Below are 27,931 nucleotides of genomic sequence, written 5' to 3'. Positions count from 1 at the left end.
GAAGGCTAAAGTGTTAGGTTTCTAGGTACATCACCCCTAATTCATTTGGAAGAGCTCTGTTAAATCTGCTTTATTGATTAGCACCCTGAATAAGATTCTTTCGGGGCAAGAATAGTTCTGCATAAAACAAAAAAGAGTACAAAAATTCCTACTTTATAGCATCCCTTCTAGATTCTGCCTGATTATTTATAGGGAAGAAAATTCTCCATGTTCCATATTTTTTGTGCAATGCTAATTGCCAGAAGGTTGTTTCTTATAATAAGCCAATTCATACTTTCTAATTACTATTTGATTCAAGAGATATTTCTTGACTGTGTGAATGGCAATGCACTGGGAGTAAATGGAGCTGAAAAGATAGATATGAGACAATTTCTACTGTCAAATGTTTGTTTTGAAATTGGAGGCAGAAAAACCAAAAAGACTCAAATACAGATATTTCTAATTCAATATAGAATAAGTTAAGTTGTAAAATAAAAGTATGAGGAAAGAGCTAAGAGGACTTCTAATCAATCTGTTATTCCCTCTATTCCAAGACAAGCAGCAGTGTCGGATAAAATCTAAAGTGATAAAACAATGACACAGCCAGGTTCAAGAGCAAGACCAAAATGTCCATGAATCAAAAATGAAGCAAAAAAGCAAGATGGTGGACAGGGCTGATAGCAAAGGCTTTTTGGCTCCATGCCTGGAAGTAAGTAAAGATTAGCAGTAGTTCAACTCCTGTGGGGTAACAGGAAGTAAACTTATCTTATAGAATAAGGGGCACTGAAGCCAGGTTGAGAACTCCATGTCAGGAGTTTGGAGGGCATGTCTGTGTGGAGAGAAATTAAAGAATTAAATGTGTATGTGTATGTGTGTGTGTGTGTGTATAATGCAAATAATATATATATATATTATGACTTACTGCTTTGGGTGAGAGCCTTATTTGAATCTGTGAGTCCAGAGAGACTGTTGGACATCACAAACTATACTTACCAGACTATAGCTCTGTGACTAGACTTAAAATTTCCTCATTACAGATTAAAGCCCAAAATCCCAGTATTGAGATTCTAAACTGGGGACTGTGTGAACCACATGGAGATAATCACAAAACTCTTAGAAGAGACAGAGAGGAAAAAAAGAAAAGCTAAATCTTTCCATTAAAAATAAGCCTATAAGAAAAATTCCAAAGTATGTACAAGAAACACAATACCAAAAAAGCCATCAAAATTAACACTCACTCCAGATAAAAGTATTTGAAACAGTTTGACAAAGACTATAAAATGGGTACAGTTGATCCTCATTATTTGTGGGTTGCAGTCATTGTGAATTCACCAGTTTTCAACTGTCCATCCATCCTCAGTTGTTCACTGACAAGAGCAGAGCAATCCAGATTTTCAGTTGCAAAGGAGCATGTTCCCAACTGAGGCAGAACAAGATGAGATGCTGTCTATATTTTTCAGCTCTCAGACTGTAAACAGGTGTTCCTTTCTATTTAGCCTATTTAATGCCAAGTATTTCCCACCTTTGTGCTTTTTTTTTGTTGTTGGTGGTGATATAGCTCTTTAAAATAACCCCAGCCACAGTGCTGAAGTGTGCCTGATGTTTCTAGGTTCAGAAAGCCTGGTTAAGTGCTTATGGAGGAAATGAGTGTTAGATAAGCTTTAATCAGTTATCAGAGTGCTGTCAGCTATGAATTCAGTGTTAATGAATCATCATTGTATTTTAATTAAGAAGTCTTTAAATAGAAGCACATAAAGCAAAGCTTCATTATTGTTCTGTTGGCTAAAGTGTTGTGACCAGAAACAGAACCAACTGTATTCCTCCTAGGAGTAATGGTTCACAATTCACTAATTCATTGTTTGTGTCAACTTTGTAGAACATAACTACCACAAATAGTAAGAATTGTCTGGGTTTCCCTGGTAGCTCAGCTGGGAATCCACCTGTAATGTGGGAGACCTGGGTTTGATCTTTGGATTGGGAAGATCCCCTAGAGGAGGGCATGGCAACCCACTCTAGTATTCTTGTCTGGAGAATCCCCATGGACAGAGTAGCCTGGCAGAGCCCATGGGATCACAAAAAGTCAGACACTACTGAGCGACTAGGCACAACACAGTGTGTTGAAAAGAAACTCGTTGAGACATAGCTACTAAAAATAAAGAGTGAATGAGAGAGGAAAGCTAGATAGAAATGAAATAATATATAGATGGATAAACAAAAGACTATTAGACATTTTTCAATAAAACAGTGTAGTCACTGAAACAAAAATCTTGAGAGATAAATTGGTCACAAAGAGAAAAGAAATGAATTTAAAGATAGCAGTTAGAAATTTATCTGAAATACAGCTCAGAATTCCAGAGAAACATGACATGAAAGAGCAATTAAGAGAAGGACAGTGAATAAAAGCTTCCAACATGCATGTAAAAGGAGTTTCTAAAGAAGGGAATGGAGGTAACAACACTTGGAATATCCCAGAAAGAAAAAACAGAGACATGTGTCCTGAGACTAGAATTGCAATGAAAGTGTTGAGCAGAAAAAATAAAAATATACACCCAAATATAACATAGTTCAGTATCAGAAGAATAGTCCATCATTAAAAAGGAAAATATTAAGAGCTATCAGAGAAACAACAGATGACCCACAAAGAAATGAAAATTAAATTAATGGCGGAAACTCTTAATCATAAGAGTCTGAAAGGTAATGAGCTGAATATCTTCAAAGTGGTTCCAGAAAGTAGCTGTCACTGTAGAATTTGGTACCTTCATCTATCAACCAAGAGTACAGGCAAAGGGACATCCCTGTTAGTCCAGTGGTTAAGAATCTGCCTTAAGATACCATATGCCTTGAAGAGCTAAGCCCGCGTGCACAGCTCCTGAGCCAACATACCACAACTAGAGAATCTGTGCACAGCGAAGATCCCACACGACCCAGCAAAGATCCCATGCGCCACAACTAATACCCAATGCAGCCAAATAAATATGTTTTTTAAACAGTATATATAAACTCAAATCATGTTCTTACGTACAAAGACAAGAGAATTTACCCACAGACTTTCACTGAAATAATTAATGCAGGATGTGTTTCAGAAAGAAAGTTCAACCCCCAAAACAGGTGGGCATAGAAGAAAACAGTGATGAGCCCAAAGTGGTGTGACAGTGTCTTGTCTCTGCACACACATTACATTGCTATTGTGCCCTAATATTCCTGGTTCTCCTTTTCTAATGAACATATGGGAGGAGTGAACTTTTCTAACCCCTTGAAGTTAGGCGTGACCATATGAGTAGCTTTGGCCCCTGAAATGTGATTTGGAGTGAGTATATTACTTTCAGGATGAAAAATCAAGGGTCAGTTTGATATTCTCTATGCTCCGTTCCTCCTTGTAGTACTGACCAAGGAGACTGTGTTCTGAAACTTTCCTTCTCAAAGGGTGGTTTGGGGACCAGCAGCATCAGCATTTGCTAGACTCCCATGAGAACTGGAGAATCAGGTTCTGTCTCAGGCCGAAGAGTCAGAATCTTGACTTAACACAGTCCCCAGATGACTCATATGTACATTAAAGTTTGAGAAGCCCTGTTCTATCAGATAGTATTGGTTTGGTCAAAAAACATTCATTTGATATTGTAGAAAAACCTAAATGACCTTTTTTGATCAACCTAATACATCCTCTGTCAGCCTGGGTTGCTCAGTTACCCTATAGATAACAATTGCTCTGGAGAGTCAGAGAGTGCTTGAGTAAAAAATGAATTTTGTGCCGTTGAACCAGAGGTTTGCATTTTTAGAGTCATCTGGCATATCCTGACAGCTGTAGTCAGTGTAATCTGCTATGTTGTTGTTGTTCAGCCGCTCAGGCATGTCCAACTCTTTGCATTCCCATGGACTGAAGCGTGCCAGGCTTCTCTGTCCTTTACCATCTCACAGAGTTTGCTCAAACTCATGTCCATTGAGTCAGTGATGCCATCCAACCATCTCATCCTCTGTCATCCCCTTCTCCTTCTACCCTCAGTCTTTCCTAGCATCAGGGTCTTTTACAGTGAGTCAGCTTTTCATATCAGGTGGACAAGATACTTGAGCTTTGGTATCAGTCCTAACAATGAATATTCAGGGTTGATTTCCTTTAGGATTGATTCCTGGTTTGATCTCCTTGCTGTCTCAAGAATCTCCTCCAGCACCACAGTTCAAAAGCCTCAATTCTTCAGTGCTCAGCCTTCTTTATGGTCCAACTCTCACATCTGTACATGACTACTCACAAAACCATAGCATTGACTATGATAGGCAGAATGGTCTCCCAAAGATATCCATGCCCTAATTCCTGGAATCTGTGAATATGCATTATGTTACATAGTGAAAAGGAATTTGCCAATGTGATTGAGGTTCCAGACCTTTAGACAGGAAAAGTAGCCTGGATTATCCAGGTGGGCTGACTCTAATCATGTGGAGACTTAAAAGCAGACAGCTTTCTATAGCCAGAGGCAGAAGAAATTAGACTCCAAGCACAAGAAGGATTTCATGTGCTACTCATTACTGGCTCTGAGGTAGAGGAAGTGACAGCCAAGGACTAGAGAGAGACAGCCAGTAAGGAAAGAGGGACATCTGTCCCTCAATACCATATAACTGAACCTGGCCAACAACAATGAACTTGGAAGTGAACTCATCTCCAGATTTCAGAAAGGAACTTTTCCCTTCCAACACTGTGACTTTGACCTTGTGAAGGAAAGTTGAGCCACCATGTACCTGGATTTCTGTTTTACAGAATTGTGAGATAATCAACTCTTGTTTCAAACACCTAAATTTATGGTAATTTGTTAAGACAACAAATAGAAAATGAATACAGTCAATAAAGCAACTGTTGACCATTAACTTTGTTTTTATTTCATGGTTGTGTGTTACTAGAATTTCAGTATTTAGCATGTATTAAAATCCTTCCTTCCTTCAAGAAGATGATAGAGACATGAAATAAAGTTAGGTTTTCAGAAACTTTACATTGAATGTATATTTAAAAAATAAAATACCTGTTAATAGAAGTATAATCACTAGTTTCCAAATTAGAAGAAACACTGGAAAATAGAATCTTACTAATAGAAATTAGAGAAAAAATTTAAAAGGACAGTAAACAAATACAAAAAAAACTAGTGCTTCTTCAGACTTTACAAGGTAATGCCAAAGTTTTCTACAGTGATTTCTTCAATTCACACCCCCACCAGAATTGTATATGTTTTTGTTCCATATCCTTGCCAATGCTTGTATTATATGTCTTTTTAATTTGTGTCTAATCTTATGGGTGTACTTCTGGAATATACACAGCTTGGATATATATATATTTTTTTAACATAGCATCTGGTTTTGGTTTGCTAATATTTTGTTTAAGACTTTTGCATCTATGTTTATGAGTAATTTTCTTTCTTACACAATCCTTATCTGCTTTTGATAGAATGAATTGGGAAGTATTCTCTCTTTTCCTAGTCTTTAAAAGACAAGACTTTTAAATTGACAAGACTTTTTTTTTAATTGACAATTGACTTTTAAAAGACAAGATTTAAATTTTAATCTTGCAATTGTCTGTTCCTTACATGTTTATTAAACTTTGCATGTAAAATCAGGAGTGAATTTTTTTTTGGTAAGAAGATTTTTAAAGTATTGTATTTCTTTAATACAATACAATATTGTATTTCTTTAATAATTTCTGATTGTATTTCTTTAAAGGCATGCAAAATATAGCATAATGGGCAAGAGAATGAACTTTGGAGCTAGGTTATCTAGATTCAACCTCAATTTTGATGTATTAGCTATGTAAAAGTCATTGAACTACACTGTGCCTCAGTTTACTTATCTGTAAAATGGGGCACATATTGTTGTGAGGATTAAAGAAGTTGAAATACATAAACAGTGTAGGAGAGTGCCTGATATATAGTCAATTCTATGTACACATTTACTTTTATTGTGTTATTTTTGTTCTTGAATCATTTCTTTTTTCTTGAATAATTTTTTTTCTGAGATGGGTTTTCAAATTTATTGGCTTAAAGCTGGCTATATTTTTTCTGTTACTATCTTTTTAACTTTGTCTCAGGGGGAGCTGCCTCCCTCAGCCTGTTGATAGGGAGCTGTCAAAGAAGGAAACTAGGAAGTGATGTTGTTGTTGTTGTTTACTCACTCAGTCGTGTCTGACTCTTTGCAGCCCCATGGACTGCAGCACTCCAGGCCTCTCTGTCCCTCACCATCTCCCAAAGTTTGTCCAAGTTCATGTCCATTGCATCAGTGATGCTATCCAGCCATCTTATCTTCTGATGCCCTCTTCTGCTTCTGCCCTCAATCTTTCCCAGCATCAGGGACTTTTCCAATAAGTCAGATGTTCACATCAGATGAGCAAAATACTGGAGTTTCAACTTCAGCATCAGTCCTTCAACAAGTATTCAGGGTTGATTTCCCATAAGCTTGACTGATTTGATCTCCTTGCTGTCCAAGGGACTCTCAAAAGTCTCTAGCACCATAATTCAAACGTATTGATTCTTTGGTGTTCCGCCTTGTTTACAGGCCAGCTCTCACAACTGTACATGACCACTGGAGAGAAAAAGAAAATAGAAAGTGACACTCAAGCTTTAAGGACTCAGCCAGGTGAAAACAGGGAGGCCATATTGGATAATGTCAGCCAAAGCAGCAAAGCCTTGAAGGGATAGTAGATATTCTAATGGAAAGTGTGGGGTGGTTGAGGAGAAGCAGGAAGATCTGAGGCTACGGAACAGGTGAAGCTAGGTCAGCTGTTGTCACAGCATACAGAAGAGAGAACACAGACTGAGCTTCTGCACTACTGAGGACATTCAGGGGGAGAAACAGTTTCAGCAGCCCCTTTCCTTCAGTCCTTTTCCAGGTTCAGCCTTATCAGTTCAGTTCAGTCACTCAGTCGTGTCCGACTCTTTGTGACCCCATGAATCACAGCACGCTAGGCCTCCCTGTCCATCACCATCTCCCAGAGTTCACTCAAACTCACGTCTGTCGAGTCGGTGATGCCATCCAGCCATCTCATCCTCTGTCATCCCCTTCTCCTCCTGCCCCCAATCCCTCCCAGCATCAGAGTCTTTTCCAATGAGTCAACTCTTCGCATGAGGTGGTCAAAGTACTGGAGTTTCAGCTTTAGCATCAGTCTTTCCAATGAATATTCAGGACTGATTTCCTTTAGGATGGACTGGTTGGATCTCCTTGCAATCCAAGGGCCTCTCAAGAGTCTTCTCCAGTACCACAATTCAAAAGCATCAATTCTTCGGCGCTCAGCTTTCTTCACAGTCCAACTCTCACATCCATACATGACTACTGGAAAAACCATAGCCTTGACTAAACGGACCTTTGTTGGCAAAGTAATGTCTCTGCTTCTCAATATGCTATCTAGGTTGGTCATAATTTTTCTTCCAAGGAGTAAGCATCTTTTAATTTCATGGCTGCAGTCACCATCTGCAGTGATTTTGGAGCCCAAAAAGATAAAAGTCTGACACTGTTTCCACTGTTGAAGGTGAAGGTGAAGTCGCTCAGTCATGTCCGACTCTTTGCAACCCCGTGGACTGTACCCTACCATGCTTCTCCGTCCATGGGATTCTCCAGGCAAGAATACTGGAGTGAGTTACCATTTCCTTCTCCGGGGATCTTCCCGACCCAGGGATCAAACCCGGGTCTCCTGCATTGGAGGCAGATGCTTTAACCTCTGAGCCACCAGGGAAGCCCAACAGTTTCCACTGTTAGGGAGACCAAATAAAAGGGAGGTCACTTCTGTTCAAAACATCCTCCAGTTTTGAATTATCTATCATTCTCCCCATAATTCTACCCTTAAAACAAAAATTTGATTTATGGTCTCAGCGTCTATCTTCCCCCTTTAAATGGTGAGCATCATTAAGGCAGAGAATATATCAGACCTTTCGGTATAGCCTACATGAAATTAACAGCTATTGGGCGTGACTGTAATTCATCTAAATCTGACTGTAGATAACTTGAGTCAGTTTGTTTTCCTCTTCCATCTTCCCTAGGACAGTCGAAATGGAAGTTTTTAGAGGAAGAGGAGAAGAAAATCAACTTGGGAACCTAGTGCTCTTCAGCCCTCTGAGCTGAGGGCTATGGGCTCAGAGGCTATGCTTTAAGTTTTAGAGGACAATCTTAAAATACTGGGCTTCAGGGGTCAGTCAGGAAATATATTCCTCTAATTCTTTTTTGGTTTCTTAAAATATGTCCATAGTCCAAGATCAACAAACCTAAGCATGAGCACAGATGAACACAGTTGAGTGTTGTCATCCATTAAACTTATAACCCAGTAAATTTGGCACAGGATATTATTTGATTAGACTCATATGTTAAGACATTCATTCAAGTCCCTTTAATTAAAATTACATTTAAACAACTAAATAAAGTAGTTCTAGAGGCAGCAAGGCAATGGGGAAGGCAAAGCTAGATGAAACAAGTACTGTCTCAGGCTCCTCTGAAGCCCCCAGGAGCTATGTAATTCTCCCCTCCATGGGATTGATAATAATAGTAATTTGTTGTTGTTGTTCCTTGTTGTTCAATTGCCAAGGCATGTCTGACTCTTTGTGACCCCGTGGATTGCAACATGCCAGGCATCCCTGTCCCTCACCATCTATCAGAATTTGCCCAAGTTCATGTCCATTGACTTGGTGCTGTCATCCAATCGTCTCATCTTCTGACACCCTCTTCTCCTTCTGCCTTCAATCTTTCCCAGCGTCAGGGTCTTTTCCAATGAGTCTGCTGTTCGCATCAGGTGGCCAAAGTATTGAAGCTTCAGCTTCAGCATCAGTCTGTCCAAAAAAGTATTCAGAGTTGATTTACTTTAAGATTGACTGCTTTGATCTCCTTGCTGTCCAAGGGACTCTCAAGAGTAATACCTTACATTTATTGAGTGTTTACTATGTGTCAATATTGATTTAAATATTTTACTGCTACTAATTCATGTAGGTCCCGTTTGTTTACAAAGCCACTATATGACAGTACCAGTCACCCTTATGCAAAGGTGTATATTGAGATCCTTGTGACAGATAGGCTTTTGGGGCAGTTTTTAGAAACTGACACCTTTCCCTATGTTCTGTAAAGAGTGCCCAGCAGTCCAATTTGTAGCTGCAAATTAGGAAGCTGGTAAGAAAAGCATTAAAGGATCAGTGATGGACCCATCCTCTCCTGCAGGGTGAAGAGATCTCGGACGTGGAAGAGCTAAGATCAGTGACAGCATGTAGGTCCTAGGCTGCTAGGAATGGGGACAATAAGGACATTTAGAAAGAGAACAACAAACTAAGAAGCGTGAGCACATATGAACAAAGTTGAATGTTGTCAACCAGTAAACTTAACATACTAAATTTGGCACAGGGTATTATTTGATTAGACTCATATGTTAAGACACTTGTAAGTCCCTTTAATTAAGAAAGAGAGCAAAAAATTGCTAGGTCCCACTTGACCACAGTAAAAGGAAGCGTAAACTCCTTCTGTATAAGGAAGCTTTTACTCCATCCTACAGCAAAGCTATGGTGGGAGGGGTCTCCCTTCCCGCCAGGACCACCACCTGACACCAATTGAAAAAAAACTCCGCATCCTGTTTCCTTTACTTTTTCCTTTGTTCTGATTCCATGGCTATTCGATTTTCTAAGGTAATCCCATTTTCCATGATTTCCCTGTTTTCTCTGGTGTTGCCATGTATGTATTAGTCACTCAGTCATGTCTGACTCTTTGCGACCCCATGAACTGTAGCCTGCCAGGCTCCTCTGTCCATGGAATTCTCCAGTCAAGAATACTGGAGTAACCATTCCATTCTCCAGGGGATCATCCTAACCCAGGGATTGAACCCAGCTCTCCTGAATTGCAGGCAGATTCTTCACCATCTGAGCCATAAGTATCCTCAAGTTTATCAAGCATGAATTCTAACATTTGGTATAGAAAGTATTGTCACCATATCTGTGATGAAGCTTCTAGCCAATTGAGGATACTTCTTTTAAAGGATCAGTTTATATAGTAAATCATGAACTTGGGTTTCTAGAACTGAAATTCTGATCTAGAAGTTGGAAAGAGACAAGGGAAGGAAGACAGAGAAAGTTATTAAACTCTTGATCATTTTATCCATAGGAATTCTACTCTTTCCCCTCATTTCACAGACTGTAAGGAAAGACCCAGCTAATATTCACTGGTACCATGGACCATCTAAGAACATCTGATTTCCTTTCTTTGGAAAATATGATACAAGAGAGCATCTTGTCTCTTGCCAGGACTTCTTGTATTCTCATAATCAGAGTTAGAACCTACCATCCCAAGAGGAATCTGGCTGAGAGGAGGCACTAGTCCGTTCCACTGATAGAAGAGAGATCTGTCTCCTCTACCTGTGGATCTGGAACATTTTCCAAATTGGGAAGCAGCTCTGCTCCTAATATAAACTTCAGTGAACTGACTGGATAAGAATTCAAATAGCAGGCTGATGTCAGCTTTGTACAAACTAACATAGGAACCTTAAATTGTGTGCTACAAAAACTTACCTAAAGAGTGCCTAGAAGTATTTCAAGTACTCAAGTACAGAGGTATTTCAAGGAGTATTCATGGTACTGTATTACATAGCTCCAAAAAAGAACTTTGGTTAGATACAGTGCCAGGAAAACAGACAGCTGTCAGGATTCAGTGATAACTGAAAAAAGCTAAGCTTGCAGGCAACACTGGACACTTTGTTATATAGACTGGGAGGTAGAGAACAGAAGAGAATAGTCTCTGAATTGTCTAATGTGTGCCCCCTGTCCAAAAGCGGAGCATGACTGTGAAACCTTTTCTAAGTTGAAATGGCATAAAACGAATAAGCATTTACCTCAGGACACGTCTCGCTAACAGATGCACAGAATACAGATAAAGCACGGACGCTCACAGTCACAGTCAAATATAGGCTTGATGCTGAGGGTAGTTCCCCGGGAAAGACAGTGCCACTTCCCTGCTTGGAGTGGGTGTCCAGGCTCACTGCCAAATAAACACTGAACGCTATTTTCGCTTTTCACCTTTTCTCATAAAAGCAAAAATCCTCTTCAGATTTCTTTCAGTTAGCAAAAACAGAAGCAACAGAGGATGAGATGGTGGATGGCATCACTGACCCCACGAACATGAATATGAGCAAACCCAGGGAGATAGTGAAGGACGGGGAAACCTGGAGTAGGCCCGCAGTTCATGGGGCTGCAAAGAGTCAGAGATGACTTAGCAACTAAACAACAACATGTGTACCGTCTTTTATAAAAGCAAAATGACATAAAGCAAACTTTGGATTAGTAGGGTATACCTTTATTTATCTTTGAATTGCTCTGGATGGAATCTTTTTCCAGTTTTCTTTAAGCAACTGGCATAAACTTCAAGACAACTTCAGTCTTCTGCCTTCGTATTTGCTCTTTGGTCATGCATCAAGCTTTATTACCTTTCAGTTCAGGTCAATTCAGTCGCTCAGTCATGTCCGACTCTTTGCAACCCCAAGGACTGCACCACACCAGGTTTCCCTGTCCATCATCAAGTTTCTCAAACTCATGTCCATCGAGTCGTCGATGCCATCCAACCATCTCATCCTCGGTCGTCCCCTCTCCTCCTGCCTTTGATCTTTTCCAGTATCAGGGTCTTTTCCAATGAGTCACTTTTTTTGCATCAGGTGGCCAAAGTGTTGGAGCTTCAGCTTCAGTCCTTCCAGTGAATATTCAGGACTGACTTCCTTTAGGATTGACTGGTTTCCACTTATAAATAGAAACATAATGAACTTGTGTACAACAGGCCCCAGTAGTTGTAACAGCTTAAGTATTTACATGCTAAAATGTTTCCTTTATAGGAGTTTTTCCTCTAACCCTACTCTCCACCACAAATATTTTGGTAAATACACTCTGAAAACAAACAAGAAAACACTTGTAGACTTGTAGGCCTTTAAAATGAAATTGTATGCCATGTTCCAAGAATGATTACTGATTATCACTTTAAATATGTTAATTTGGGGAGAGAGGAGAGTATTTATTTTAGACAAAAAATAGTGAAAAGTTAGAAAAGCTGATTTAAGAAAAGATAGTAATAAATTGGAGCTATTTCAGAGAAAGGGACTAAAAATAATAAAAGCCCTCAAGGAATGAATGTTTTCAAAACTGAGAGAATTTAAGAGTCTAATATGACAAACAAAAACCAGTCCTACAAATACCTCTAGGAAACTGGATTCCAAAAGTCTGTATTGCTCAAAAGAGGGGAAAAGGAAAAATGCACAATAAAAGCTACCCATGGGGGAAAAAAATCTGAACTTTTAAAATGAAATGTTTGAAATGTTTTTACTTAGTTCAGCTCTCAAATGCCTAGAGACATTAAAAACTAGCCAAGCAGAGCATTTGTTTTCAGATAATAAGCTCTAATCGAGTAAGTAGGGTGGGGTTAATGATTTATTATGTCATACATTTTGACTCCCTTATGTCTGGACCAGGATAAACACATTTGGAGTAGTTTAGAACTGTTTAATATACCTGTAACCAGCATTCACTTAAGTGGGCCCAGAGTAGGTCAGACCCAAAGCTTGAATAAGCTCAAGAGTTCCGTATTAGTTTATAGAATCACAAATCTGTAAAGATATTATTGGGTCCGAACCTGATCCATAGTATGGTGTTAAAATGGATAATGATTAATTTTCATAGGCACTGTTTTCCTATATGTTCTTTTCCAGAAGCACTGATGGTTTGGCAGGAAAATAAAGAAAATCTGTAAATCTTTTATACCAGGAAAAAAGAGAACAAACCAAAGGACTCTTAAATGCGTCATGTATACATGAAAACATAGTATCCCAAGGATGTCTCTTGGTATTTTCAAATAGGAAGAAGAATGAGCCAAGAGTGGCCTTTTCCTACTGTGGCACCACCCTCCAAAATCGACCCCATTTTCTGTTCTTTGCACTCATAGTGATGTGTTTGATATTTAAATATTATGAGCTTGAAATATAATAGAATTGTCTGCATACAGACTGTCTAGACAGGGCAGGGACTATGTCTGTTTAATTTCATTTTTCATAGCAGCTAGCAGTCTTGAACAAATAAATACTTTTGATGATGATGTTGATGTGAGTATAATAAGCAGGTGGCCAAAATGGGGGGATAAAGTTTGATACCTTAACATTAGTGCTCTATAGTGCATGCCTGTAACACTGAGTGCTATATAAAATTTATAAATGTCCAGCTATTTATGGAATAAGAAATTATTTCACCACATTTCATGTTTCTTAATATTGCCTTGTTAAATTTGTTTACATGGAGAAGGAAATATCCGTCTGCCTATTCAGAAAATAAGCAAGAATTCCTACTCACTTTTCCTACTGTCTGAAATGAAAAGTATTTTTATAGATCTGTATTTTAAAGAAGAAAAAAACAGATTATTCAACAAGGTTTTGTAAGATTCCCTGACTAGGAAGCTATCAAGATTTAGATTTCCTGCAAGATTTTAAGAAAACAGAATAGGATTTTCTACGATGAAAGACATGTGTTTCATTTAATCAATGTGTTAGTCATTCATTCTAAAAAGTATTTGAGTACTGGTACATAACAGCAAGAAAGTCATATAGTCAAGGGTCTTCATCCTCCTGGAGCTCATACTTTAGTGGAAAGGAAGAGACCAAAATAAAAAATAAGTAAGCATAATAAATAAATTATGCGATGTACTTGAAGGTCATTAAGTGTGATGGGGGAAAAAAGAAAAGTTGAGAGGATAAAAAGTATTGGGAATTGCAATTTTGCTTAGAAAAGTCAGGGTAGGTCTCACTGAGAAGGTGATACTTGAGCAAAGACTTGATAGAGGTTGAGGTTAATTAGACACTTGGAATCTGAGCAAAGAAAATTCCAGGCAACAGCGAATGTGTTGTGTAATAAGTGTATTCTTGGAGCGTTCAAGGTGTAATGGGAATCCAGTGTGGCTGGAGCCTAGGGAAAAAGGAAGACAATATGAGATGATGGGGCCAGACCCTTACCTCTGTCTGTGATGAGGGTTTTGGCTTTTAATCTGAGTGAAGGCCATTACGGTATCATAGCAGAGATGTGACACAATCTGCTTTCTGCTTTAATAAGATCATTCTGGCTGCTCTGACAGCAGTCTCTTGGAGAGCAACAGTGGTAGACGGAAGATCAGTGAGGAGACTATTTAATAATGCTAGAAAGACATGATGGTGGCTTGGCTGAGATTGTGGTCAGCTTTTGTATACTTCTGTGGATAGAACCAGCCTTTCCTGACAGATTACATGTGGGAGTCAAGGATTATTCCAAGGCAGTGGTTCTCAAAGTGTGGTTACTAAATCAAAAAAATATCAGCATCACTGGAGAACCAGTGTACTAACGCATATATATGGAATTTAGAAAGATGGTAACAATAACCCTGTGTACGAGACAGCAAAAGAGACACTGATGTATAGAACAGTCTTATGGACTCTGTTGGAGAGGGAGAGGGTGGGAAGATTTGGGAGAATGGCATTGAAACATGTATAATATCATGTATGAAACGAGTTGCCAGTCCAGGTTCGATGCACGATACTGGATGCTTGGGGCTGGTGCACTGGGACAACCCAGGGGGATGGTATGGGGAGGGAGGAGGGAGGAGGGTTCAGGATGGGGAACACATGTATACCTGTGATGAATTAATTTTGATATTTGGCAAAACTAATACAATATTGTAAATTTTAAAAATAAAATAAAATTTAAAAAAATAAAAATAAAAAATGAAAAAAAAAACCCAAAAAACAAAAATAAAAAATGAAAAAAAAAAAAAAAAACATAAATTCTTTTACCCCCTCCTCCCCTCCAAATCTATTGACTCAGAAATTCTGGAGGGTGGAGCTCTAATAATCTGAGTTTTTAAAATTTACTTATCATCTATTTCAGAGAAGGCATTGGCACCCCACTCCAGTACTCTTGCCTGGAAAATCCCATGGGCGGAGGAGCCTGGTAGGCCGCAGTCCTTGGGGTCTCGAAGAGTCGGACACGACTGAGCGACTTCACTTTCACTTTTCACTTTCATGCATTGGAGAAGGAAATGGCAACCCACTCCATCTATGGGGTCGCACAGAGTTGGACACGACCGAAGTGACTTAGCAGTAGCAGTAGCAGCAGTCATCTATTTATTTATTTATTTATTTTTGGCTTTACCACGTGGCATGTGAGATCCTAGTTCCCAGACCAGGGATTGCATTTCCCTGAAGTGGGAAGCATAGAGTCCCAACCACTGAGCTACCAGGGAAGTCACTAATCTGGTATTTTGATCAAGCCTTCCAAATGATTCTAATGTACACTCAAATGTAAGAACCACTGCTTTAAGATATGGGGCCTGAAAAGGATGGAGTCGACACTGACTGGTATAGTAAAGGCTGAAGAGGAAATAGGTTTGAGGATGGGGGGCGAGGGGAACCTGGGATTTGGCTTTGGACATGAGTTTGTGATGTCTTAGACATGCAGGTGGTGAGGAAGCAGTTGTATATATGAGTCTGGCATTGGAAACTCATATATACAGGAGAGGGGAGTCTGAGTTGGAAATAGAAACTGAAACATTAATTATGTTTCTGAGCACAAAATATCATATTAGATTGGATAGCATCAGTGGATAATTACTGTTTAGTAGTTTTAGCTTAACTTCAAGTAAAAGAGACAGAAAGCCAAGTAATACATCCAAGTATATTTTTAAGGAAAGGTGTCTGCTTAAGGGTGCTAAGAGATTTGAGAACTTTAGCGGGTATATTTTTCTGAGCTTCCATCTATTTCATGTAGAGGAATCTTTTACAGTAATTTTTTTCCCATTTTACCATCTGTACATTGAATTTTCCTAATGTTTTCAGGGTAAAACTCAGAACTACTAAAGTTTTTCTAAAGTCATCAAGTAGTTGATGAATTTCTATATACATTTTCTTCATAGAGTAGCAATCCCAAATTTCTAGAGGATAGCGTGGTGGTGGTGGTTTAGTCGCTAAGTTGTGTCCGACTCTTGCGATCCCATGGACTGTAGCCTGCCAGGCCTCTCTGTCCATGGGATTCTCCAGGCAAGAATACTGGAGTGGGTTGCCATTTCCTTCTCCAGAGGATCTTCCCAATCCAGGAATCGAACCCAGGTCTCCTGCATTGCAGGCAGATTCTTTACCCACTGAGCTATGACAGAAGTCCAGAGGATAGGAGAGATGCCTTATTAAGCAATGATAGTTTTCTTGCACAGTATCTTTTCTGGAGGGTAAGTGATTAGGGCAGGATGAAGGGAAGATCCAATATTCTGAGGAATATTTCAAGGTAGGGGATTGCAGTGAGAAGGATCGATTTCTTCAGTTATTAAGTCCATGTAGTCACCTGCAATATAATTTCCAGGATTTTCTTGATACTTTCAGGTATAAATATTGACTTTATGAATAACAAGCTTCCCTGGTGGCTCAGATGGTAAAGAATCTGCCTGAATGCAAGAGATCCAGGTTCAATCCCTAGGCCTTAAAGATCCCCTGGAGAAGAGAATGGCAACCCACTCCAGTATCCTTGCCTGGAGAAACCCATGGACAGAAGAGCCTGGCCGGCTACACTCCACGGGGTCGCAAAGAGTCGGACACGACTGAGCAACTAACACTTTCTTTCACTTATATATAATACCATGGAATCAGAATATGGCATTTATATCATGCCACTCATGTAATACTTTAAATTAAACAGCAACATTAGCAGAAAAGGCCAACCACTGAATATTTAAGGATAGAGGCAAAACAGAAGGCCATCCCTCAGGAAGGTAAATGTCATCTTTAAAAAGAGAAAAAATAAAAAGTCATGTTTTTCCTGACCCTAAATCTGTAGTCTGTATATTTTTTTCAAAACCATTTTAAAGGCCTTTCTGATGTTGCCACCTTAGCTGCTGCTGTGTAATCATCCACATTTCGCCCAGTGAATCAACTCTGGGAAGCCTTACCCTCTCTTGTCCCACAGTGTAATGTGATCCACCTGTCATCATCAGGGGACATCTGGGATCCATCTTATCTTCCCCACTGGCTAGTTGATTAACCAGAAAATGTTTTGAATTGAATTTATATATGGCAGAACTCCATGGACTTTATGAATTATAATGGAAGCACATTAAAGGTCAGTTTGTATTTTTGTGCTTTTAAAGAAAAAAAAAAAAAAACTCTGACGTGGTTAGAATTGAGTGCTTAAAACTTGGAGTGAAAAATACATTAAGTGGCTAAATGCAGTAATTCATGGGATCATCCGACTATGTTAAATAAAATATTTTTCTTACAGGGTGAGGAAGTTCTAGCTCAGTAGCCTGACACAGTTGTCAATATTCAGGCATTATAGTTAGTTGGAAAGGCCAAAAAATGTGTTCTTCTGCGTTCTCCCACTCTATTCTACTGGATGGTGTCTTTAGTTGAAAGCTGGGGATCTTTAGTCCAGAGCATCCTTCCCACACCATGCTTTTTGCCAGGTTCTTGGTGAGGGATATATTTAGTTCAAATAGCTAGTAGACTTCAGCAATTTTGTCTTCATCATTACTACCCATGGGATATTTCAAAGATAATGCCCAGGATAGGATGTCAAAGCAGTTAGGGCATCAGTTTCTAAATCTGACTTTTAGGAGGATCGGAAATTATAGTGGTTTCATGGATCAAACTATAATTCAGAACTAAAAATGATGTACATGATGAATCTCTATACAAGTCAGAGTTCTTTTGTTGTAATTATTATTATGATACTATGGGACAAGAAACCATGATGACTTTGCTTGAGTTTCCACTCCTGCAGCTGGGTGATTCCAGATGCTTCAGGGGTTCAGTGAATGTCTTGAACTATGCTTGAGATGTTTTGGGTTCAACAAAAGAAGCTTTTGCCAAATCTTTCTTCCCTTAATTTTTAAACATGTGTATTTCAAGGGAAATTTGATTCATATGTTTCTGATTCATTTACACTTAAATCATCAAAATGTTATTTTGTAAGAGCTATTTGATGTCCAAGAAGCTTTCTGAACCTGTTTTATAAATCCTCTTAAGTCCTTTTTCTTAAAACAGGAAGTTGCATTTTGCCAAGTACAAATAAACTCAAACGTTAAAAAGGTTCAAGTTCAGTTTCCAATTCTGAACTCCAGGTTTTAAGTGCATTCGCAATTTAGCAAAATATATTTTCCCACCCCACAGAAGTAGGGGCAGGAGGAAAGACCGTAGTGATGAAAGTGAGTAGAGGTGTTCACAAATATTATTATTCTCAGAGATATTTCTCTAGTTGTGAAAGTTTATAAAACCTGTAGCAGGTGTTCTTGGAGTTAGTAGATATAGGTGAATTGAGAACACGAACATCTGTCCGCTTGTTGATTTTCTGTGATATGTTTAAATATGTCTACTTTTTGTCACAGAAAAGAAAACCTAGAAGTCTTAATAGTTTAACTTCACTTTTTAAAATTTTACCTTTGACTGACTTTCACACTTATTTATTTTAGTAAAGATGGGAACACTCAAGACATTTTGTTGAGCAAGAGGGATTCATAAGACTATAGTTTTATGTCTGTACTAAGGTGATGTAACTGCAATTTTAAAATGTAATTGACATTCTTTTCTTAAAATTGGATAAATGCAGAAAATTATCTCAGTTTCATATTAAGAGGTCTCTTAACTATATATTACCCTTATAACTTAATGCAGAGGTGATAGAATCTGAATCTGAAATCCTCTTATAGCTGATTCACATTCATTTATTAAAAGAAAGTAAGAGCAGTTATAATGGGGTTGGGGACCACTCTAAACAGCTTGCTTGACGTTCCACTTTATCAGTATTTCTTCTATTCAGTCCAGTTGAGTCACTCAGTCGTGTCCGACTCTGCAACCCCGTGGACCACAACACACCAGGCCTCCCTGTCCATCATCAACTCCAAGAGTTTACTCAAATTCATATCCATTGAGTCAGTGATGCCATCCAACCATCTAATCCTCTGTCATCCCCTTCTCCTCCTGCCCTCAATCTTTCCCAGCATGAGGGTCTTTTCAAAAGTCAGCTCTTTTCATCAGGTGGCTAAAGTATTGGCGTGTTAGCTTTAACATAGTCCTTCCAGTGAACACTCAGGACTGATCTCCTTTAGGATGGACTGGTTGGATCTCTTTGCGGTCCAAGGGACTCTCAAGAGTCTTCTCCTACACCACAATTCAAAGGCATCAGTTCTTAGGTGCTCAGTTTTCTTTATAGTCCAAGTCTCACATTCATAGATGACTACTGGAAAAACCATAGCATTGACTAGACAGACCTTTGTTGGCAAAATAATGTCTCTGCTTCTTAATATGTTGTCTAGGTTGGTCATAACTTTCCTTCCAAGGAGTATGCATCTTTTAATTTCATGGCTGCAGTCACCATCTGCAGTGATTTTGGAGCCCCCAAAAAATAGTCTGCCACTGTTTCCACTATTTCCCCATCTATTTACCATGAAGTGATGGGACCAGATGCCATGATCTTAGTTTTCTGTATGTTGAGCTTTAAGCCAACTTTTCACTCTCCTATTTCACTTTCATCAAGAGGCTTTTGAGTTTCTCTTCACTTTCTGCCATAAGGATGGTGTCATCTGCATATCTGAGGTTATTGATATTTCTCCTGGCAATCTTGATTCCAGCTTGTGCTTCATCCAGCCCAGCGTTTCTCATGATGTACTCTGCATATCAGTTAAATAAGCAGGGTGATGATATACAGCCTTGACATACTCCTTTCCCAATTTGGAACCAGTCTGTTGTCCTGTGTCCAGTTCTAACTGTTGCTTCCTGACCCACATACAGGTTTCTCAAGAGGCAGGTCAGGTGGTCTGGTATTCCCATCTCTTTCAGAATTTTCCACAGTTTATTGTGATCCACATAGTCAAAGGCTTTGGCATAGTCAATAAAGCAGAAATACATGTTTTTCTGGAACTCTCTTCTTTTTTCTATGATCCAGCGGATATTGGCAGTTTGATCTCTGGTTCCTCTGCCTTTTCTAAATCCAGCTTGAACATTTGGAAGTTCATGGTTCACGTATTGCTAAAGCCTGGCTTGGAGAATTTTGAGTGTTACTTTGCTAGCGTGTGAGATGAGTGCAATTGTGTGGTAGTTTGAGCATTCTTTGGCATTCCCTTTCTTTGGGATTGGAATGAAAACTGACCTTTTCCAGTCCTGTGGCCACTGCTGAGTTTTCCAAATTTGCTGCCATATCGAGTGCAGCACTTTCACAGCGTCATCTTCCGGGATTTGAAATAGCCAACTGGAATTCCATCACTTCCACTAGCTTTGTTCGTAGTGTTGCTTCCTAAGTCCCACTTGACTTCACATTCTAGGATGTCTGGCTCTAGGTGAGTTATCACACCATCATGATTATCTAGGTCATGAAGATCTTTTTTGTCCAGTTCTTCTGTGTATTCTTGCCACCTCTTCTTAATATCTTCTGCTTCTGTTAGGTCCATACCATTTCTGTCCTTTATCAAGCCCATCTTTGCATGAAATGTTCCCTTGGTATCTCTAATTTTTTTGAAGAGATCTCTAGTCTTTCCCATTTTATTGTTTTGCTCTATTTCTTTGCACTGATCACCAAGGAAGGCTTTCTTATATCTCTCCTTGCTATTCTTTGGAACTCTGCATTTTCAAATGGGCATATCTTTCCTTCTCTCCTTTGCTTTTTGCTTCTCTTCTTTTCACAGCTATTTGGAAGGCCTCCCCAGACAGCCATTTTGCTTTTTTGCATTTCTTTTTCTTGGGGATAGTCTTGATCCCTGTCTCCTGTACAGTGTCACAAACCTCCGTCCATAGTTCATCAGTCACTCTATCAGATCTAGTCCCTTAAATCTATTTCTCACTTCCACTGTATAATTGTAAGGGATTTGATTTAGGTCATACCTGGATGGCCTAGTGGTTTTCCCCACTTTCTTCAATTTAAGTTTGAATTTGGCAAAAGTTGTTCATGATCTGAGCCACAGTCTGCTCCTGGTCTTGTTTTTGCTGACTGTATAGAGCTTCTCCAACTTTGGCTGCAAAGACTATAATCAATCTCATTTCAGTGTTGACCATCTGGTGATGTCCATGTGTAGAGTTTTCTCTTGTGTTGTTGGAAGAGGGTGTTTGTTATTTCCAGTGCGTTCTCTTGGCAAAACTCTTAGCCTTTGCCCTGCTTCATTCTGTACTCCAAGGTCAAATTTGCCTATTACTCCAGGTGTTTCTTGACTTCCTATTATTGCATTCCAGTCCCCTATAATGAAAAGAACATCTTTTTTAGGTGTTAGTCCGTCCACAGACCACATTTCTTCTATACTGCTGAGTAATTAAGTGATTCTTAGAGTGACAGGTATTATGCAACTGAAAATGCTTTACTTAAAAATTATCAGTTACACTCTCAGTTCAACCATGGAAGCCACCCATGCAGCAGCCACCTGGGAAATATGTTAATTTTATAAAGCTGATTTTATTAAACTTGCTAAACAAGGGGGAAGAGCACCTTGACAGTCTGTAATTTCTCAAGTGGGTAGTTTAGGGAAGAAGATGTGCAGAGTTTGGGGGTCATAGTTAGTCACAGGGTTGTTTCAGGATGGAAGCTAATTAATGAAGTCTATTTGGAGAATGGTAGGATTTGTAAACTGGGCAAGTTGCGATATTGTCTTTGGAACATGAGTTCATGAATAATAAATATTAAATTAGTTTATGCTCTTATCTTGGAATACATGGGTCTGAAAGGAGCTGGTATTAAAACATGTAAGTTTAGAGAACTTGTGCTACATCATACAATCTATTGTTTTGTGACTTATAGTGTAGGATTGCAGATTGTGGATTTTGTTTTATTTCTCACAACTGATTACCTATCACAACAAAGTGCGACACACACATATTGACTTGTTTAATGACCATTAACTTTTTTTCATACAATATCCATAATCACTTAAGCCTTATTGAGTACCTATGTATCTGTAAAATACAATAAAAATTATCCTTTTTCTTTAATTCTATATCTTATTCACTCTCAAAATGTATATGATACTAACAATGAAATGCCTTTCAGAATTTATATTGTATTTTGAGCTAATTTAATATCATCTGAAATAAGTCTTTAGTTGTTTACACCCAGTTTGGCCTAGAAAGAAGTTATGCCTTCTGAAATATTAGAGCCTTATATGCTGCTTAGTAGTAATGAGCACTAGTGGTAAAGAACCCACTTGCCAACACAGGAGATGTAAGAGACGTGGGTTCGATCCCTGGATTGGGAACATCCCCTGGAGGAGGGCATGGCAACCCACTCCAGTGTTCTTGCCTGAGAATCCCATGGACGGAGGAGCCCAGTGGGCTGGCTATAGCTCATACGGTAGGAAAGATTTAGACACAACTGAAGCAACTTTGAAGAAGGCAATGGCACCCCACTCCAGTACTCTTGTCTGGAAAATCCCATGGATGGAGGAGCCTGGTAGGCTGTAGTCCATGGGGTCGCACAGAGTCGGAGACGACTGAAGCGACTTAGCAGCAGCAGCAGAAGTAACTTAGCATGCTTGCAGTAACACTGAAATTTGAGAAAAGAGATAGTGTTCATTTTGTAAAATAACATAATGCAATTCTCCCAATGCTTATTTACATGTAAATAGATTTTCAGAGGAAAAACCCTTATTAAAGAGAACTCTTAAAAAGGATAACGAAGTAATCAGGTGTTGGCTCTGGTAAAGTATCTATCTGCAATGCAGAAGACACAGCTTTGATCCCTGGGTCAGGAAGATCCCCAGGAGTAGGAAATGACAGCCCACTTCAGTATTCTTGCCTGGAAAATCCCCTGGACAATGGAGCCTGGTGGGCTAGTATCCATCAGATCTATTTCAAGCTGGTTTCTTTCCCATTTTACTTCTATCTGAAAATATACTTCAAGCTGATGACTTTCTCAAATTTCTACATTTTGAGAGCCAAATAATCATATGACCTTTCAGATGGTATGAGAGGATCCATCTGTAGTGACAGAACATTTACTTTGTTTCCTATGACTTGGAGCATTCTGCTGCTCTAGGTTTCTGTTTGAGGCTTTTCTTTTAACCTATGCTTCTCCCACCCTTCTTTTTCTTCTCCAGGACTGTCCGCCAGAAGCAGGTGATTTCCGAGCACAGCAGTGCTCAGCTCATAATGATGTCAAATACCATGGCCAGTTTTATGAATGGCTTCCTGTGTCTAATGACCCTGACAACCCATGTTCTCTCAAGTGTCAGGCCAAAGGAACAGCCCTGGTTGTTGAACTTGCACCTAAAGTCTTAGATGGGACTCGTTGCTACACAGAATCTTTGGACATGTGCATCAGTGGTTTGTGCCAAGTAAGTGCCAGCTTCTTTGCATTCTATTTTTCTGGAGGGATTTATGTCAACAGCTTTTGTGTAGTCCTGCTATCTGAATAAGTGTTACTTTTTCTAGAGTTGATAAATGATGACCCATTGGAAAATTGAGGTTCAACATCAGTTAAAACTTTAAGAGCTTTATTTTATGTTAAGGAAAAGTGAGCTAGAGTTTTTCTTTCCTGATGTCTCACTTGAATATAGAAGAATAAAATTTCTTCAATATTTTGTATCACTTTTGTACTAGATTTTGAAGTTACCTCTACTTTGGTTGTTCCTGAAATAACTGTGTGTGTGTGCGTGCACGCACGCATGTGCGTGTATGTGTATCTGTATTTGGAGGCATCAACTTTCAGAGTTTCTTAGGTAAGATTTCTTCTAAAATCTCCAAGTATACTGTAGGAGAAGTTGTTGTTTCTTTATCAGGACTACAATTTTATTGAAAATTTAGACAACTGTAGGAAAAGGCATGCCGGTACCAACTTTCAGGTCGAAATTTCAGCCAGAAAAATCTTTTAAATGGAGATAGCAAAAAGGTTTGATTTTTGGTGTAAATTTATCAATGTCTACTTTAGTGGAGGAGGTGGGGGAGGCGCTTATCTGGAGGCTCAGCAGTAAAAAATGCAGGAGACACAGAATCAGTCTCTGGGTTGGGAAGATCCCCTGGAGAAGGAAATGGCAACCCACTCCAGTATTCTTGCCTTGAGAATCCCATGGACAGAGGAGCCTGGCAGACTACAGTCCATGGGGCCGCAAAAAGTCGGACATGACTTAGCGACTAAACTCCAAAGACTTTAGTGGGGAGTTAGTAAGATGAGGGAGAGTTAGTATGTTTGCTGTCTTGATTTCAAAGTCTATGCTTTGGATTAGGATGACAAGCCAAGTTTCAGGAACAAGCAGTTGCTACAGTGTCCTCTGTGCTATGCTTCACCATATAATGTTATATTTCACAAAGTAGACATTTTGAGAATCTTTGCCTCTCCCATGAAAACACTGTTTGAAATTTTTATGTCTTCAGAATTTCAGATATCACAATTAGCAGTATAAGAATAAACTTAAAATGTGTTTCAGTAATTTGTTGTTTCAAACTCACGTTTCTTTAAAACCTAACTCTATTTAGACGTAAAAGGAGTAACTATAGTGCAAATGACAACAAAAAATATGAGATGCCCTACAGGGTTCTGTGTATGTGAGAGGGACACAGACATATTAAGCCTTCATGAGGCCTGGAATCATAAGGCAGGAAAATTGTGGCAAGTCCAAGCACTTCTTAGGTAACAAAATGGAGTGATATTTACCTATCTGAAGGTTTCATGTGAATTTCAGATATGAATTTGAATATAGAATCTTACTGCTTTAAAGCTGGGAAAAGCCCAAGAGGTGATCTAATCAACAACCTAAAAAGCGGTATATTTGAATATCATTTGTGATATTTGGTGTTAGTTTCTTGCTCTAAGACTCTCAGTTTCTGTTGAGATGGAATTATGAAAGATGCAAAAGCTTTGGGAATGATAGAATTGTAAACCAAATAGATACAGAAAAGGGATTGTGTTGTTGGGAATGGCAACTAATAATAATAATAATAGTTTCTTTTGTATGTATACTGTTTGAACAAACCAAGACAGTTTTCCATTTTGTCAGTGAGGAAAAATGAGGGACCAGAAAGTTTGTGTGACTTTCTGCAAGTTTTATGGTTGGTCATGGCAGAAATTTCAGGTCCCTTGATATCTAGTCCAAAGTTGTACGTACTATATTACACTGATGAATGAAGCAAAATAAACAAGATAGGCTGGCAAATTAGGTTTCATTTGTTTTTGTTGCATAGAAATTCAGTAGGGCCTCTTGCTTTCCAGATTAATCCTGCCAACTGGCTTCATGTATGTTGGCAAATGAAGCAACAGTAAATATGCCTCCCCAACTTCGATTCTTAAAAGTGTGACTTGTTAGATTTGGGGGCAAATGTAAATTACAGAATATCTGAAAAGAATGGTGACTTATACATGGAAATTGTAATCGGTTATTATTATTTTCTTCCTTTACTTGTCTTGTTAGAGGCAATAGTAGGGTAAAGGAGATGGTAAAGTTCAGATTGCATCTAGATGCTAGCAAGTAGCAGAATATCCCCAGCTACACAGTAAGAGGCGAGAAAGGTATCTGGGGAGTAAATCATGGTGGCTTGAATGGTAGACAGGATTATGGTCAACAGTGGGTGGCGAAGAAAGAGTTTTGGTGGAAAATAGACAATCCAAGCTCTTTTTAGAAAGTTGAGTATAGCTACAGTTATAGGATGCTCAAAGTGGACCCCTGGAAGTAAGGAGACCAGCTGAAAAAGAGACTCTTAGAGCAGCCAAGGTGAAGAAAAGCATGAGCCTGGACCAGGCCAGTGACAGCAGGAACAGAAAGGAAACAATGCCTAAAACCAGGAAGAAGTTTTCATTTTGACCATGATAAGAGCAGGGGAATAGTTTTTTATAAACAAAGAGAAATACATCAAATTAATTGTGCTCAGGGAATCAAAAACTACCACTTTTATTACGAATTTATAAGGGATATCATTTTGGATCCTTGTTACCACTACCATAATAGCCTATGTGTTTTCATGATTAAAACCTACTTGCATTTTATAAAAAGGAGGGAAGAAATAAAAAGAGACCCCAATAAGAGAAGAATATACTCTTTAAGAAGGAGAAGAGTGAAATTAGTCACCAAAAGAAAAGCCCTCACTGCTTCCTATAAAGAGTGGACATACATAAATTCCATTCTACTTAGAAAAAAATTCCTTTATTCAGGCTGTAGCTGTATATTGGTGATTAGTATTTGTGGTTTATGGTAAGAAACATTCAGAAAAAAAATTTTCATGATTTTTAAAACGCTGTCAAAAATCTTAATGCTTATTGAAATATGCAGTTTCTATAAGGAACGTCTCCTGGTTTCCTGAAAAAATCATCTTCTCTGCCCCATATTCCCTTCTTCTCCATTTTTACCCCATTTATTGGGAATGCTCAGCTCTGTCTCTGACCTCACTTTGTTATTTTTTGGCCACACTGAGTCTTCACTGTTGCATGGGCTTTCTCTAGTCGTAGCAAGTGGAGGCCATTCTCTAGTTGCAGTGCACAGGTGTCTCATAGCAATGTGGCTTCTCTTGTTGCAGAGCACTGGTTTCTAGAGTGCGTGGGTTCAATAGTTGTGGCACATGGGTTTAGCTGCCCCATGACATATGGGTTCTTAATTCCCAGACCAGGGATCACACCTGTGTCCCTTGCATTGACAGATGGATTCTTAACCACTGGACCACAGGGAAGTCTTTTATTATCACTTTTTTTTTTTTGGTAAGCTGCTTCACATATTTTTGATGCTAGGCAGATATGAATTATAAACTCCACAGAAGCAAATATCTAGCTTCGGAGAGCATCTTACCATGATAGAAAATAGCAGCATAACTAAGACATTTGTCACTTTTAAATACCAGTTATTCCAGTTATGCCTGTCTAATACTCAACAAAAATCCACTCCCTCAAAACCATTTGAGACTTTAACTCAAATAAAACTATGGTGACTTAGACTTCAAGAGACAAAAGTAATCTACAGATATTACTATTCACAGAGGAGGGAACTGGGACCTGCTGGGAGTTCCAAAAGTCATAAATGAGGGGGTTTTCCATATTTGTAGTGAATTTGCTTCAGGAAAATGTTAGAATCATTACTCCTTATAAGAGATACCTTATTCTTACTCAGTACTATCAAGCATCATATCAGGCAGTATATTCATTCTAATAGCAGTAGTAATATAAATATTAATCATAATAATAAAATATCTGCCATTTTTAGTAACTACCACATCTAGGCACTTTTCATGTATTTTACAGCTCTGCATATTAGATGACATTATTCTCTTTTCACAGATGAAGGATGAGGCTCAAGTAGGTGATAGGACTCAATCAGAAATACCCAGCTCTGACTCTTAAGCCCTTATTGCTCCTGGTAAAACTGAGTAGACAGAGGCAGTGTGATGTTGAGTACTGGTCCCCAAACTTGACTGCCTTCCAGAATCACTTGGAGAGCTCTTAAAAGATGCAACTCTTAGGCTGTGTCCTCCAGAAATTCAGATTTATCCATTTGATGTTTTTAAAACATTCTCCTTATGACCTTAGTTGTTTGGCCAGATTTATGAATCACTTTACTGATGAAAGAGCAGGCAGGATTTAAAGTCAAAAGACACAGATTAGAATCTGAATTTTCTTTAATGATCTGTCTATGTAATGCTGATCAAGTTGCTTACCCTTGCTAAATTCTATTTTTACTCTGGAAAATAAGATTGTCTAGCAAACTGTAGAGCAGTGAGTGAGATAGTTCATGTGAAAATGCTTAATACACTGTCAAGTGCTATGACAAAGTGAAATACCCTGAACATCTTGCAAAATGTATTAAAGTGGTGGTTCCCTGTGTGGGACTTCAGAACTCTGTAACAATTCAAAAAAAGTTTATAGAATGAGATAAAGTAACTTGCTTCTTATTCTGCTAAGAACATTCAAGAAGAAAAGGAGACCTTCTATAATGTACTATCGCCATCATCATTTCACAAATGAAATTTTAATAACAAGAAAGCAATAAGAACTTGATTTCAAAATGAAGGATGGTCCTTTAAATATAGTCTGTCTTA

General features: G+C 38.8%; 1 protein-coding gene across 4 annotated transcripts in view; it reads left to right on the top strand.

Annotated features, from left to right (window-relative positions):
• Positions 1–27,931, top strand: part of ADAMTSL1 (ADAMTS like 1) — a 1,120,558-nt gene that overhangs the window by 728,143 nt on the left and 364,484 nt on the right. For all 4 annotated transcript variants that reach the window (XM_070794493.1, XM_070794491.1, XM_070794494.1 and 1 more), the window contains one exon: positions 23,017–23,253. In XM_070794493.1, the coding sequence (XP_070650594.1) occupies positions 23,017–23,253 (237 nt within the window). The remainder of the gene's footprint in view (positions 1–23,016; positions 23,254–27,931) is intronic.

Source organism: Bos indicus, chromosome 8 (genome assembly GCF_029378745.1).
Source record: "Bos indicus isolate NIAB-ARS_2022 breed Sahiwal x Tharparkar chromosome 8, NIAB-ARS_B.indTharparkar_mat_pri_1.0, whole genome shotgun sequence".
Classification (NCBI taxonomy): domain Eukaryota; kingdom Metazoa; phylum Chordata; class Mammalia; order Artiodactyla; family Bovidae; genus Bos; species Bos indicus.
This window is presented reverse-complemented; position numbering and strand designations above follow the sequence as displayed.